Source organism: Chiloscyllium plagiosum, chromosome 32 (assembly GCF_004010195.1).
Source record: "Chiloscyllium plagiosum isolate BGI_BamShark_2017 chromosome 32, ASM401019v2, whole genome shotgun sequence".
Classification (NCBI taxonomy): domain Eukaryota; kingdom Metazoa; phylum Chordata; class Chondrichthyes; order Orectolobiformes; family Hemiscylliidae; genus Chiloscyllium; species Chiloscyllium plagiosum.
In genome coordinates, this window is record NC_057741.1 from 19,034,090 (window position 1) to 19,051,134 (window position 17,045).

The following is a 17,045-nucleotide window of genomic DNA, read 5'->3' on the forward strand; positions in this document are numbered from 1 at the left end:
ATTCTTCACAGCTTTGTCTTCTCACCTTCAGTGCTCATAAAGAGTAATTATTTTATGCAGGGAAAAAAGTAACCGATAACAGTAAACAAATTGTATTGCAAATCCTTCCCTTAATCAGAAAACAAATTCAACTCACTGAGCTAATATTTTCATCTGTCAATCAAAAGAACTAATTCACAAACCGCAAGAATGAAATTGTCTGATGAGAAGTGTCTGAGAATTAACAAACTTCACATCTTGAATTGTACTACAGCATTATTATGTGTCAAGAAGTTAGACTGAATCAGTTTATTTCAACCAATAACGTTGTAATTATATACAAATATATCAGTATATATTCTGATAGATTTATGTAATTGGTAAGTAGAACGGAATTATTCTCCTGAAGGCAGAACTGTTGTGTCATGACTACCACCTTTATGGCTGAGATGTTTGACAACTTTACAAAGGAAACCAACAGCTCTTACTAATGTGAATAAATTATTGATTCAATACAGAATTTAAAACTTCTCCAACAGATGGCCTTGAATTCTTGAATAATATTTAAAGTTTGAGATGAATAATACCAGTGCACAGAAATAGTACATTTTTCTCTCTTTGAAATGAGGGCAAGCTTCAAATATCTTCAAGACATGTGAGCCAAGAAAAATTCTGGGTTCTCTGTGAACTATCAAACAATGAATCTTACTCCTGGACAGACTTCCCTGGGATCCCAATCTCTGATTGGCACATGAGGAACCTGTAAAATTCTCCACGTGGAGAAAGTGAGGACTGCAGATGCTGGAGATCAGAGCTGAAAAATGTGTTGCTGGAAAAGCGCAGCAGGTCAGGCAGCATCCAAGGAGCAGGAGAAGAAGGGCTTATGCCCGAAACTTCGATTCTCCTGCTCCTTGGATGCTGCCTGACCTGCTGCGCTTTTCCAGCAACACATTTTTCAGCTCAAATTCTCCACGTGGCCATGTAAAGGCCACTTATCACCCAGATCTAAATATTGAGGCAAGTGAAGCGGCTTGGGGACAAAGGAAACCATTGAACATGGGTGTCAGGTGAGGAGCGGATGAAGGGAACCTCTATCACTGGCTCCTTTTGAGATCAGGAACCCTTCCCAAAATTAGAGTACCATGGGGTGCCAACTTCTTGGCTTCCTCTCCCATCCCTGCCACAATGTGACAGACAAATCTTTGTTCTGTGGCTCCAGCATTTTAACAAGAGGGACTGCTTGCTGTCTGGAGCCCAGCAGTGGCCAGCAGCTCTCGGGCATGGGACTTCGGCCCACGGGGCAGCCGAAATTGGAAACCATGCCATCAGAAATAAAAAACTAGCTGCTTCACCCACTGACGGATACTGAAATTGTATAAGTTTTGACATCAGCCATTCCTGATTGTTATCAATCAACCTTCTTCTTAGAATCTATCAGAACCCTACTTTACTCATATAATATAAATCTTGCAGAAGCATCACATATACCAGGTTTTGATATCTGACCGGAGGGTAACATTTTCAAGGGGAAGGGATGTATTGTCTCATATTCCATTTTCATTCAGTCCATTTCTTGAAAATTGTTGTACAGGGGCACATATGTCACTATAACGTGTATTGTGCAGCATCACTGACCACGGGGTGCCCACGAGCTGGCTGAAAATAGTACGGCAAATTTAAACATTTTTCTTTAATCTCTATGCCCCTCAGGTGAAGTATTCAAGTCTTCCTGGCTGCTGTTCTCCATCAACAGATATACAGTCATCATCTTTGTGGGTTGGAGGCCTCAGCTGGATGCCAGGCATATGATGGAGCCAGTAGGGGGGTCTTTGAATGGAGTTTCCCCAGACAAGAAAAATATCAGCAACTAGTTGTTCACAGATAGTGCAGCTCAACATTGTTGGGGTGATTCTTCCTTGGAAGAAAAATATACTGGTACACATAGTGCAGAGGGTTGTGGCGGGAATGTTTCTTTTCAACCCTACCCCTTTAGCAAATAAGATAAAAACTGAGAAAAACTCGTGTATAATTAAGCCCTCTAGCCAATAATGGGGACCACAGGGTTTAGTGAGAGAGAGGAACTGAAGGAAATTTGTATTAATAGAGGAATGCTTTTTGAGAAATGTTTGGGAATGAAGGCTGATACATCCGCAGGGCCTGATATTTTACATCCCAGAATGCTTAAGAAAGTGGCCCTAGAAATAGTAGCTATATTGATGGTCGTCATCCGATATTCTTTAGACCCTGGAACAGCTCCAACAGACTACAGGGTAGCTAATATAACTCCACTATTTAATGAGTGAGGGAGAGAGAAAACAGGGAATTATATACCAGTGAGTCTGAAGTCAGTAGTGGAGATGATGCTAGTGCTTATTATCAAGAATTTTACATCAGAGCACTTAGAAAACATTGGCAGAATCATCCCCAGTCAGTATGGCCGTACAAAAGGGAAATCATGCTTGACAAATACAGCATTCTGGAATTCTTCAAGGATGCAACCAGTAGAGCTGTTTGGGAGAGTCTGTGGTTGTGGTTTATGTGGACTACCATAAGGCTTTTGACAAAGTTCTACATTACAAACTAATGTGTAAAATTAAAGCACTTGGGATTGAGAATAGTGTATTGACATGGACAGAAAATTGTTGAGCACACAGGAAAACAAAGAGTAGGAATAAATGGTTCTTTTTCTGATTGGCAGGCAGTGACTAGTGAGATACCTCAGGGATCATTACTAGGACCCTGCTAGTCACAATATGCGAGGGAATTAAATGTAATATCTCAAAATTTGCAGATAACATAAATCTTGTGGAAGGGTGAGTGGGTAAATCATGGCAGATGTGAGGTTATCCACTTTGGTAGCAAAAATAGGTATGCCGATTTTAACTTGAATGGCTATAAATTGGGAGAAGGAATGGGTCTGGATGTCCTCATGCACCAGTTGCTGGAAATAAATATGCAGGTTTTTCTTTATTCACTCACGGGATGTGGGCGCCTCTGGTTAGGCCAGCATTTATTGCCCATCCCTAGTCGCCCAGAGGGTAGTCTCAGAGTCAACCACATTGCTGTAGGTCTGGATCATATGTAGGCCAAACCAGGTAAGGATGGTAGTTTCCTTCCCTAAAGGATATTAGTGAACCAATGGGGTTTTCCTGACCACCGGCAATGGATTCATGGTCATCATTAGATTCTTAATTCCAGCTTCTGATTGAATTCAAATTACACCATCTGCTGTGGCAAAATTTGAACCCCTGTCCCCAGGACACCGGTGTCTCTGGATTAACAATTCGGCAATAATACCACGAGGCCATCACCTCCCCATGGAGCAGATAGTAAAGAACGCAAAATGTATGTTGGCCTTCACAGCAAGAGGATTCAAGTACAGGAACAAGGATCTCTTGCTACAATTATACAGGGCATTAGTTGGGCCATACCTTGAATACTGTGTACAGATTGGGTCTCCTTACTCTGAGGAAGGATGCTCTTGATATTGAAGGACTGCAGCAAAGGTTTATAAAACTGTCTCCTGGGATAGCAGAATTGACCCTTAAGAAAATATTGAGTCTGTTAGGATTGATTTAGTGGAGTTTAGAAAAATAAGGGCGTATTTCATACAAAATTCTCACAGGACTGGACAGCTTTGATGCAGGGAGGACATTCTCAATGGTGGGGGAATCCAAAACTAGGAACACAGCTTAAGATGGGGTAAACCTTTTAGGACTGAGATATGGACAAATTTCTTCACCCAGAAAGAGAATGGTGAGCCTGTGGATTTGATTATCACATAAAGTGGTTGAGACCAAAATATTGTGTTTTCAAAAGGAGGCAAATATAACTCTTGTGGTGAAAGGGACCAAAGAATATGGAGGGAGGGCAGGATTAAGGTATCAAGCTGGATGATCAGCCATGATCATACTGAATGGAGAAGCAAGTTCGAGGGGGTCACATGGCCTACTCCCATATATCTATTTTCTATGCCTGCAGTTGAAGATAAGACATTTTAATATGATGTGCTAGAGTAGGTTCTAATAATAAATTAATAATTGGAACATAGAAACCGTTATGCCTTAAATGTAAATGCTTTATGGTATTTTCTGTAATGCAAGTCCCATGAATGGAAGACAGACAAAGAAGAAACATGCCAGGCTGTTATATTTGGCAAAATATATTTGCATAACCACCAAAAATGCTCATTTTATTCAATAGATGCCATCAAATAAATGATTCGGGTATGTATAATGGATCTTCAATCAATTTTAAATAAAACAAATGAAGAACAAACATACCTGAATCAAGAAGTGAGGAATTTTCGGGGTCTTTAATACTTCTGTGCAACAGATTTCCACAAAAAGAAGTTGGCTAGTAAAGAAGAGATTACAGGGAAATCACTATAATCGTACAAATATAAAACATTATTAGACAAGAAATTATCACTGGTGATATTAAAGAAATGTGTGCATTTGAATGACATGGCAGCACAATGGCTCAGTGGTTAGCACTGCTGCCTCACAGCGCCAGGGACCTGAGTTCACTTCCAGCCTCGGGTGACTGTGTGGAGTTTGTACATTCTCCATGTGTCTGCGTGGGTTTCTTCCAGGTGCTCCAGTTTCCTTCCACAATCCAAAGATGTGCAGCTTAGGTGAATTGGCCATGCTAAATTGCCCAAAATGTTCAGAGATGTGTAGGTTAGGTGCATCAGCCAGGGGTAAATGTAGAGTAATAGGGTAGGGGAATAAGTTTGGGTGGATACTCTTCGGAGGGTCAGTGTGGACTTGCTGGGCCTAATGGCATTCTATTCTATTCTAACAAAATACTATCCACTTTTTCATTCCAAATACTAATGCATTTCAATAGAATAAAGGCCCTGTAGAGATGCCAGAAGAATGCCAAACAGATTTGTGAAGCTTTCAGGTGCTAATGTTATATGTTACAATATCCAGCCTTATATTTTTAAGCAAATTTATTTTCAAATACCATTAGATTTCAGTCATAGTGCACAATGTACTTTACAAAGGTTGCAAACATCTCAATTTTTGGGATAAAATATTTAAAATTTATTTTAATCCTATTCTGCAATAAATTTAAATGTCATTCATGTTAATATTAAATTAAATTAAAAATGTTTTGGCATCCATTGTCAAGACAATTGGTGAGATATTGGTACTTCTTTCCTTCTAATGTTTCCCTATCTCCAACTGAACTTGCTAAAAGGAATTATTTTCATGGAATAAACTATCATAACATTTCATATTTCAATTTGATATATCTAGCAGGCAAGTGATATTTACAGTTTCTGCTTTAAAATGTCTCTTTCTTTTAACCATGTGAAGCTATGTATCAATATATGCAGCAATGTACTAGTGTCTGTAAATATGTAATTTTAAAACATAATCTCCAGACATGTTAGCAAATTCACTACAATCTAGTGTTATGTGTGTTATTGGCACCTATAATGATTACTTCCTTAATTATGCTGTTACAGCATTGTTGTCTTGATAAATTCTTTTGAGAAACATTAATATCTCAACAATCGTCAGAAAAACTCATAAGGCAAGTACCTATCACATTCAACTTTTGCAAAATGAAAATATGGTAACTGAATTCATCACCGTAATTTCAAGAAATTGTTAATTTCCAGAGCACTTTATAAGCACACTACAGGAATTAATTTCTCTCACGTGTATGGCCAAAACCTGTTAATTGAAATTTATTTTGCCTCCTCGACAACTGGGTAATAAACCTTACCCAGTGTCAACAGGCAGATTTCAATTTCAGCCTCTGAGAAGGAATTGTAAATGTAAACCTTGCTTAATTGTACCCTCACCAAACAAGCCAACTACAGAAACCCCACTGCAGCCTGGCTGAGATCAATTATGTTGAATAGAACTGGGATGAAAGCTTGAACAGCCATAATCATTGTGATTCAGTTGGCAGCTGAATAAAGAATCTGCCATCAGTCATTTCGCTGAAACACGGAAAGAATCATTCCGATTGTCTCAAAACAGATTTTTTTTTGCTTTTACAGAACTCCACTTGCAAGGAAAATGTGAGCTTTCTATTGTTTGGAGTGAAATTCCATTAGTTTTGACATGGCTTTTCACCATCATCATAATCAATACTAGACTGCATCAATCTTTTTAGTAAAAATGCGAATAAACTGTGGGACACACTCAGCAAAGGATCCTCCCTTTTCTCTAAGCACACTGGGTTACTTTTTTTTTTGTTTAAAAAAGCAGACAATCTCACAACCAGGATATAATTTCATATCACTGAGGAATGAACAACAAGCTGCTTGACCATCACCAAATGGGAAGAATAACTGGACTAGCAAAAAGAAAGGAAAGGAAGAACAGGAAAAGACAATTCAGTGCTTGACAATGTTCCACTAGTTAATCAGATGATTGCTGATTTTTAAAATAATTAACCTATTTTTCTAATCAACCTGTTCAGGAATGTTATTACACATGTCTGGAGCAGATGGGACTTGAACCGGACCTCTCAGTCCAGGGGTAGGGACACTATCACTGACCCACAAGAGGTTTGTCAAATGATTGCTAATTCTTGTATTAATTCCATCTACTTATCTGCCTTTGTTCTGAAATGCTTAACACTCCTGTCAAACAAAAATATATTGCTCTCAATTTTGAAATTTTCAAATGATATAGCCTCAACAACTTACCAAGAAAAGTTTGACAATTGCTCCATCCTTTGTGCAAAGTGTTCACTAACATCACTTGACTGCCTCACTCTAATTCTAATCACACGCTCACTTCTTTCTGACCTTCTCACTCCACACCACCAGAGGAAACAGACTACACAGTTAAATACTATCAAGTGTTTTAGTCACTGTAACGGGACTAAATTAAAAAACACAAAGTCAATAATGGCTAGTTTACTACTGGGCCCATGAACAAACTGGCATAGGGTAAAAAAAAAGTTAGAGAGTTGAATGTATGGCTCAAATATTGGTGATGAAGAAATGGGTTTCCATTTGTGGCATACTAGCAGCAGTAAGAAGGAGCTGTTCATCAAACACATTTCAAATCAGCTACTCTAGGCCCTGTATCCTGGTGGATCAAACAGAATTATGCAGAGGACTTTAAATCAAAATTAAGAAAAAGGACAAGCCAGTTGCACAGGGCTACAGGGTACCTAGACAGTAATGATAAAGACAATGTGACAGGGAAGCACAGAATATAAAAACCAAAAATTTCATAAGCAAGTAGGGCCAGAGTAGGGAAAAGTAAGAAAAAGGCAGTGGCCTTTTGATTGGACAGAGTGCAAGTTTTGCTGAAAAAAGACATTTTGTCAAAAGTTTTCATTTTGCATATGTCAGCATAATTCAGTATATATTAGATTATGGATATAAGATAAAACCCAATATTTGTACAGCATGAGATGAGTGTGCTGACTGATTGACTCTAAGTCTGCATGGACACTTGATTAGTAAATGGATTCCAATAGAACTGTCACACTGGAGAAAGCAACAGATGATAATGATTAAAAGTTCAACTGCTAAGTTTTGTTTTAAATTTAAAACCAGGCACATTAACACTGACTGGTCAAGACATCACCAGGCTGTCACCTGTTTTGCTGAGTTGAAGCAGGCACAGTGCGTGTACATGTTCTTTCTGTCTGCAAAGAATAGTGCCTGTGCATTAACATATGCAGCTTCCAGCACACCCAAGTACGTCACACTGCGAGCCTGACTGGTAATCTTAGATTAGTTGTCAGTGTAATTATTTGCACAATCAGGAAAATATAGAAAATGCTGTACAGTTGCAGAATCACATCTAATGTTAGACACCATGTTGTGGGTTTTACAAGGACAGGCTGGTTGGGTAGGGTCAGTACAGTGTTTGCCACATAAGGCCAAAGGGCTATGCTCAATCCAATTATAGAGTCATAGAGCTGTACAGCATGGAAACTCTTGAGTCCAGCACATGAATGCTGACCAGATACCTTGGATAAATCTAGTCCCATTTTCCAGTATCTACACCCCTAATGATTTAACAAACTTCTATAAGGTCATCCCTCAATCTCCAACGCTCGAAGAAAAATAACCCCAGCCTATTCAGCCTCGGGGCAACACAATGGCTAGCACTGTTGCCTCACAGCATCAGGAACCCGGGTTCAATTCCACTCTTAGGTGACTGTGGAGTTTGCACATTCACCCATGTCTACATGAGTTTCCTCCGGGTGCTCTGGTTTCCTCCTAAAGTTCAACGATGTGCAGGTTAAGTGGATTGGTCATGCTAAGTTGCCTATAGTGTCCAGGGATGTTTGTAGGTTAGGTGGATTAGCATTGGGAAATGCAGGGTTATAGGGAATGTGTCTGGGTGGAATGCTCTTTGGAGAGTCAGTGTGGACTTGTTGGGCCAAATGATCTGTTTCTACACTGGAGGGATTCTATGATTCTCTCCCTATATCTCTAACCCTCTAACCCTAGCAAATCTTTTCTGAATCCTTTCAAGTCTCACAACATCCTTCCTCTATCAGAGAGACCAGAATTGAATGCAGTATTCCAAAAATGGCCAAACCAATGTCCTGTACAGCCACAACAGGACGTCTAACTCCTGTACTCAATCCACTGACCAATAAAAACAAGCTTACCAAATGCTTTTTCACTATCTGTGATTCTACCTTCAAAGAACTATGCACCTGTACTTCAAGGTCTCTTTGTTCAGCAACAGTCCCCAGGACCTTACCATTAAGTGTACAAGTCCTGCTTTGATTTGCCTTTCCAAAACACAACACCTCACAAGAATCTAAATTAAACTCCATCTGCCACTCCTAAGCACAATGACACATCTGATCAAGGTCCCATTCTACACTGAGGTAACCTTCTTGGCTGTCCACTACACCCCCAATTTTGGCATCATCTGTAAACCGGCATGGTGGTCCAGTGGTTAGCAGTGCTGCCTCACAGCGCCAGGTTCGATTCCAGCCTCAGGTGACTGCCTATGTGGAGTTTGCACATTCTCTGATGCGTGGGTTTCTTCCAGGTGCTGTGGTTTCCTCCCATGGTCCGAAGACATGCAGGTTACATGAATTGGCAAAGCTAAAGTGCCCATAGTGTTCAGTGACATGTTGGTTAGGTGCATTAGTCAAGGGAAATGTAGGGTAATGGGTCTGGGTGGGATACTTTTCAGAGGGGCGGTGTGGAATTGTTGGGCCAAAGGGCCTGTTTCGACACTATCGGGATTCTAATTCTAATTTTACTAACCAGGTTCGATTCCAGCCTTGGGCAACTGTCTGTGTGGGGTTTGCACATTTCCCCGTGTCTGTGTGGGTTTCCTCCGGGTGCCCCGGTTTCCTACCATAGTCCAAAGATGTGCAGGTTAAATGAATTGGCCATAGTGTTAGGTGCATTAGTCAGAGGGATGTGGGTCTGGTTGGGTTACTCTTTGGAGGGTCGGTGTGGACTGGTTGGGCCGAAGGGCCTGTTTCTATACTGTAGAGAATCTAATCTAATCCATACCTCCTATGTTCACATCCAAATCATTTATGTAAATGACAAAAAGCAGTGGACCCAGCACTGATTCTTATAGCACACTGCTATGTCACAAGCCTCCAGTGTGAAAAGCAACCCTCCACCACCACCCTCTGTCTCCAGTCCTGTATCAAAATGCCTGTTTCTCTCCATATTCCATGTGATCAAACCTTACTAACCAGTCTGTGTGGAACCTTTTCAAACACTTTACTTAAGTCCACATCGATTAAGTCCACATCGATCACGTCCACTGCTCTGGCTTCATCAACCCTTTTTGTTATTTCTTCAAAAACTTGATTAAGTTGGTGAGATACAATTTCCCACGCACAGAGCCAATCTGACTATCCCTAATCTGTCCTTGCCGTTCCAAATATATGAAAATCCTGTCTAATCTTTGGAACATGCAACCTACAAACTTGACAACCAGTATTGAAATTTGTGTGCCGCATTGCTCATCTGTGAGATCGGCAGAACATTTTTTTGATGGGACGACAGCATCCTGTTAGTGATGAACATTACATGTGATGTTACTGCACAGAAGTAACATCAAACAGCTTGTTTCATCCATTGCTCAAATCTGAGAAACTTTACACTTCCACAGTAGTTGGAGGTAGATTGAAATGGAGGTCCCGGTATTGGACCGGAATGGACAAGTTCAGAAGTCACACGACACCAGGTTATTGTCCAATAGGTTTATTTGAAATCACAAGCTTTCGGCGTGCTACTCCTTCATCAGGTGAAGAGGTGGATTGAGAGCTATTTGTGTGTTTGCATGATATGCACCAAGAAATTCTCTCATCAGGATAGTCATTATCTTGCAGGATGGATTTAATGCATCCTTTTTCAACACTGAATTTTTGGTTTTGAACAAATGGCTCAGTCCCTATTTATAGTGTTGCCAAATGAGCAATATTAAAGTATGTCAAACTGGAGGAATCCGAATCACTAAGCAGTGAAGGTAGTTGTGCAGTAGACAAGCCTTGAACAATTTATTGATGAGGATGTCAAAGAAAGAGAGATAATTTGACTGTTCCACTTCAAAGATGAATTTGAGTGCAGGAAGGAGCCTATTATGACAGGTAAGGAAATTCTTACATGTAGCTGACAGACTCAAATGTATCAAACATATAACTACATAGCAGGAACATGCAAAGGGTAGAAGAATAGGTGCCATTCCATCAAATACATGTTTCTCAGGGAATCTAACAAAGATGTTAGAGGGAGTTGAGCCTAGCAGGGATTCCCTGTCAACACCACCTGTTGCTTATGTATCATGTCAGAACTGAGCTCAATTGTGCTAGTTGATGAGTTCAATTAATACTGATGGAGGGTCTGGATCACCACAATATAATGCTGCAGTACCAGTGCCTAAGGCTTGTTTGAGTGGTGTGTTGTTTATTGGCCGGTAATGTCAAATGAACACATGGACACAGCAAGTTCTGTAGAGTCCCAGAAAATGTGAAGTAAACTTTCATCTTGAGTGGAAAACTTAGTCAAAACTGGTGTAACAATTTACCCAATCATGTGGCCAGTTCATGTTGTGCCAAGCTGGTGATTAATAGGATGTATAGCATCATGCATCTTGGGCAGCCCATAAATATACAGACACAGTGAGCCGTGACAATGAAATCTATTGCATACATAAAACTGGCTGCTTGTTGTGCTTACACAAGTCCAGCAAATGCCTTTTTCGTTTGCCTTCAAGTAAGGATGTCCATAATCATACAAGCAGCAGGTCCAATAGATACAAATATTCACCCATCATTAAGAATTGTGTGGATTTTGTCACAATTGTAAAATATGAGTATTCCAGTACCTTTGTTGAGTTTACACCCAGGTTGGCCTTGGAGCCTCACAATGCTTCCAAATATTCACACTGCATGTGAAAATCAGTCAAGTCACTTGGAATCTCACAACATGCACCAGATCAGCCAGGCCCAACTTCAGAGATTCACTGTCCTCAACAGATATTGGTTCGTGTCAGGATAGCTGGGAATACAGGAATTCTACTGCAAGTCTACTTTCACTGGTCAGTATACATTGGGATACTTATAGTTTTGCACATGATTAGATTGGCATTGGCAGCAACTTCATAAGTAAAGCCTGAGACAGATGCAAGCTTGAGGCTGAGAGAAAGTGAAGGTTGCCATAGCCCCAGAAGACCACAGGCTGCTCTCTCACAATAGATAGAGATGACTGACGATGAGTTTAACCTAAGGGTCACCATACCTTTGATAAGGGATGAGGTCCAGAAAGCAGGATCTTTTTAACTGACCTAGCTTGTATAGCAATTGTACCTATGCTGTTGGCATCATTCTGCATTGCAAACCAAATGTCTCAGAGAACTGAGCACAGCGGCACGGTGGCTCAGTGGTTGGAACTGCAGCCTCTCAGCTCCAGGGACCCGGGTTCAATTTCAGCCTCTGGCAACTATCTATGTGCAATTTGCACATTCTCCCCGCGTCTGCGTGGGTTTCCTCCAGGTGCTCCAGTTTCTTCCCACTGTCCAAAGATATGCAGATTAGGTGAATTGGCCATGCTAAATTGCCCATAGTGTTAGGTGCATTAGTCAGCGAGAAATGGGTCTGGGTGGGTTACTCTGCGGAGGGTCAGTGTGGACTTGTTGGGCCGAAGGGCCTGTTTCCACATTGTAGGGAATCTAGTCTAATCAGCATCAAACTCTCCTACAGCATATTGGCTACCCTAATCAGATTACTTTTTGCAGTGAATTTCAGAAATACATTAATGGCTCTTAAACCACCTCTTTTATTCCTGAAATGCACCAGTCCATCTCAGATTTCCCAAATGTGATATTAGCAGGATGCTATCATCAAGTCAAGAATGACTTTCTGTCCACCCGATAAATGAGTAAAGTGGTACTTGGAATTTCTATATTGATCTGATGCCAGATATGCAGATTGTATGGCCCATGGACCGTAGAATGTATCATATCGCCTCAGCCCTAAACAATAAGTAATGCACTGACTTTACCCAACTAACCTACACTTGTAAAAAAAGTGTTCAATGCTAGATGTGATTTGGCAATTGGACATTTCCCGGACAATCCTGAATGTGTGAGGAATTATACTGACAAACGTACACAGCATTCATAATAAATTAGACAAGTCAATGGCAGAAATGAAAAGAGTCAGTAGCAGGTGTGGGCTTGCCAAATTGAGCAGCATGACAAAGCAAAACATTATTTGTGGACTCTTTTGTTCGAGGGATCTGGTAATGGGAAAGGGAAGCCCATTGAAAACTGTCCCACTGCCCTTGCTGTCAAGCCTCCTCTCCTGTGAATCCCCTCTCACCTGTGGCTTGGTCACACTTGGACAGTAGTGAATGCCCCATCACTTGTGCTGCCATTCAATAAAGCTGCCAGCCTCTGATTGGCCAACAAATCTTGGCAAATGGGAGTTCTGTTCCCCCCCCCCTCCCCCGTTTTCCTTGATCCCAGAGATGGCCTGCCATCTTCCAACTAAATGTCTAAGTTGCATTTAATTTTGGAGGATTTACATAAATGAAGGAACATAAGGTTTTCAGCAACTCTCTAGCTGCCAGGCAAAACCCACATTGCTTCCATTAAATATTGTCTAGCATCTTGCTACCATCTATGCTAGACAGGCAGATGAGAAGTCTCAGGATTAAGTGAGCAAAATTTTAGACAAGTCTTGGAAGTAAACTAAAGGTAAATTAATTGAATATTATGTTTAATTATCATGAAAAACATGATAGGTGTGAAGGAAATCCCATGATAGAAAAAGCATGTTAGGAAAATGTTATCATAAGTGCTGCCTGACATATGCTGTGCATACGAAAGGACTTTTACACATTACAGATAGAGATATTTTTAGACGTGTGGCAATACTCTACTATCGCAAGTAGTAAATATTTTCTTATCCACCAATAGAAGATTTAAACCTAAACAAAAGCTACAAGTTATGTTTTTAATCTTTAAACTGTGATATTCCATTGAAATTTTTACATTGTAGTTAAGTGCCTGCTCACGTCAACTGTGCTAAGTAAATAAGACAAGAACAAGGCAATTATGAACCATTGATACTCAGTTGAATTTTGGTAAACATTAGACATATATTTATACAGCAAGCATTTGTCTTTACCTTTGGCCTCGAAACCTCACCAGGGCTTTGGTCTGTTTCTTCAGTTTCATTCTCTCCCATTTTAAGGTTGCTGACCACTATGGTCCCCACTTTGCTTGAACCATCTAAAGGGCTGAAACATAAACAAGTATCTCCTTGACTCAAGCTAAAAGGAATTCACAACAGCATTTCACTGGTAGCTGCACATGCTCAAATTGACACACGATTTTTATGAGGTTATTTCTTCAAAGAATTATTTCAGTCATGCCTGCAGAATTCAGTCTCTATTTTAAGACACTGTTGTTTCATCCTATTTATAAATGGACAGCATATAACCCAGTGGAAATCAGTAATATCAATGTAATTTAAACAAAAAATCCTAATGTCCAACAGAACAGCAAAATGCAGCACAATAATATAACTGTTACATTTGTATGGTTGGTCTAAGCCTTTATAAAAGCATTTGTGAGAATGTGACCTGTTCAACTCTTGACTATAAATATAGTTAAGTTGCTTCATCTTCTAAGAATTAAATATCAGAGCAGATGTTAAGTCATATAAAGTGCCATGGTTTCTAAATTCTTCATCCCTATCAATTCAAGGATATTTCCTATGTAAACACAGGCTTATCCTGGCTTCAGCAGTAACACAATAAACAATGAACTGTGACAGGCCTCCAAAGAATCTGAGACAGCCAAGCTGTAATATTTCCTGGTGTCTGATGGACCGAGCAGCACACCTGATGTACACAGACCAGGATGTGGCACGAATACTTCCTTACTGGCCTGTATGAACTAACTACAAGCAATGGGGACAGAAACTAGGTCATGAACCGTGTAGTAAGATTTCTTCGCGCTACTGCATACATCATTCACCTGCTTTTCAGACAGCGTACTATTAGAACGTGCTTGTATCTAATGTTCTCCTCATTTACTTTCTTGTTCTTTTGCCAATTATCTTTATATCACTCACTTATCCAAAGACTTTCACACAGCTATCATCTGAGCCACTGACTCTGCAGCCAGACACAATTTCATCCTAGAACTTTCCTCATGTTTGCACCTCAACAGCAAGTGCTCGTACATTGATACCCTCTTGCTCTTCAATGTCACCTGTCAACCTGCACAGCCACTGTACCACTAGCTCCCCCCACACGACTCCAGTATAAATATTCCTCTATCCAAAGAAGTCACTTAATTCCGCACAGCCTTAACTCTCAGCCTTTCCTCATTGAATAAGGAAAAAGTCATCAGTTGTTGGAGAGACAGAGAAGCAAGAGTGAAATAGCATTTATGGCCAATCTGACAGTAATGGAGGTGGATTCCCTGGAGAGCGGCAGCTGTGAAGGCAAGCCAATGGAAATATGGGGTGGCACAATGAAAGTTATAGATATTACATAGCCACAGTGCTGAGCTGTTGCTCATTTTGAAACTATAGTCATTCCTCCATATCTGTTCGGGTTTCATTCTTGAGCACCCCTGCAAATGATGAAATTCGCAAGTGTGGAGCTTGTTAAAAAAGGTTAAAATGGTTAAAACATTGTGGATATGCAATGTTTGTTGTTACTTATATTTTGGTTAGGTGAATTTACTATTTTGTGGATACAGATGATTTACTATATATGGTAGTATATGAGTTGTTGTGGTTTTCACAGCGTGAAGGTTGGAATCTTATTTATTCTGCACGTAGCACAACTGATCTGACCGGTTAATTGAGTTGATATAAACTTGCAGAAAAGTTAACTGATCAAAGGCTGTATAACATGAATTAATAGTAGATTCATGTTTCACAGCATTCTATGAAATTATTTCGAACCTTCCTTCTCCTTTAAAGTTTATATTTAATATGATACACTGGTCGAGTAGTGCTTTTATCCTCTAGATCAGAATGAAATTCACAGGATAATGTGTTATAACGTATTATGAGTGCACTAGGAAAAAAAAACAAAGACATCAAGGAGAGAAAATTAGAAAGGTGGCTAATGTATTATGCTTAAAAGGGCAGAATAGAAAAGAAAGAAATGGCAGCTCAATTATGTCACAAAGTATTTGTGAAGCAATTAAAAAATGATGAAATAAACTAATGTGAATTAAAATCTCATTGTTCAAAACACGTTTTAAAAAATTCACTCGTGGAACATGGGCATCGCTGGCTGGGCATTTATTGCATATCCCTAGGTGCCTGATAAATAATACACCAAATCTTGGGTTATACTTTTCAGCTCAAGTTTGATAGGATGTAGCTATGTTAAGGGCTTTAACCAAGAACAATCTAAGATAAAATCACATAGGCTACACTGCACATAAACATGTCTTTCACTCAATCGGTTCCCACTCCCCTTGAGCGTTTGTATAGATCTCCTTAAGCACATACCGAAAAGGCCAGAGGAAATTAAAGTGATATAAACGCACAACATCTCAATTCACTACTGAAAAATAAATGACAGAATAGTTCCAGTCTGACTCTTAATAAACTAAAAAAAATCACATGTACCTCTTCATTTAAGTTTCAGACATCTCAGATGCACAATTATATATTCTGCTCTAATGTTTCAAACTATTGCTCACCACAAACTGATTAATAATACTATTCATTGGTAACAGTTAAGACTGCATTAGAGGTTAGCGGGTTTAATTTCCACCTCTGGATTTTACACATAATGGAGATAGATATTCCAGTGTGACCCTAATAATTGCTCTTCAGATGAGATATTAAACTGAGATTCCTCAGATCTTTTCTGGCACTTCGGACAGAAAATATCCACGTCGGAATGTTTTGAAGAATGGTAGGGAATGCAATCTTCCCAGCCCATGCATGATGTTGGCATTAGTACAAAATTTGGGAGAATAATATCAGTAAACAGTGAGACAATGAGAACAAGGCAAGATGATATAATAATGAGATGTCAACGCATACTAATGCAAGTAAAAATCTCCTCATTGCACACCATTGAGAGCAAGAAATCCTATTTTTCAACCACGTGTTGAATGGCAAAGACAAGATTCTTACTATAGAGCAATGAGGAGATTATTTTTGTGAATTAGCATGTGTTAGTATCTCATTATTATATCATTGCATCTCATCAATGTGCATTTCCGTTTCTTCCACCCATTGCATAGAAACTAAACAGTGACAATTCCCAACATTAGTGTCAGAGCAATAACCTGGGAATTTCTTCTTGCCACATGCTCTTCCAGCGTTCCATCAATCACCAACATCTCAGGGTACAGTTGATGAGCATTGACCTCATGTACCCCCTGTTCAGCTGGACTTCTAGATACTTGTTGACAAAATAAGGTTCTGGATTAGTGGTGCTGGAAGAGCACAGCAGTTCAGGCAGCATCCGAGGAGCAGGAAAATCAACGTTTCGGGCAAAAGCCCTTCATCAGGAATACAGGCAGAGAGCCTGAATGGTGGAGAGATAAGTGAGAGGAGGGTGGGGGTGGGGAGAAAGTAGCATAGAGTACAATAGGTGA

General features: G+C 39.9%; 1 protein-coding gene across 13 annotated transcripts in view; it reads right to left on the reverse strand.

The window, feature by feature from the left end:
- inpp4b (inositol polyphosphate-4-phosphatase type II B) overlaps positions 1 to 17,045 on the reverse strand; it is a 1,028,621-nt gene that overhangs the window by 312,039 nt on the left and 699,537 nt on the right. For all 13 annotated transcript variants that reach the window (XR_006309059.1, XM_043674148.1, XM_043674147.1 and 10 more), the window contains 2 exons: positions 13,591 to 13,702; positions 4,263 to 4,335 (listed from right to left, as the gene is read on the reverse strand). Coding sequence is in view for 12 of the 13 variants with exons in the window: in XM_043674148.1 (XP_043530083.1) it covers positions 4,263 to 4,335; positions 13,591 to 13,702 (185 nt within the window). In the remaining variant the exon portion in view is untranslated. The remainder of the gene's footprint in view (positions 1 to 4,262; positions 4,336 to 13,590; positions 13,703 to 17,045) is intronic.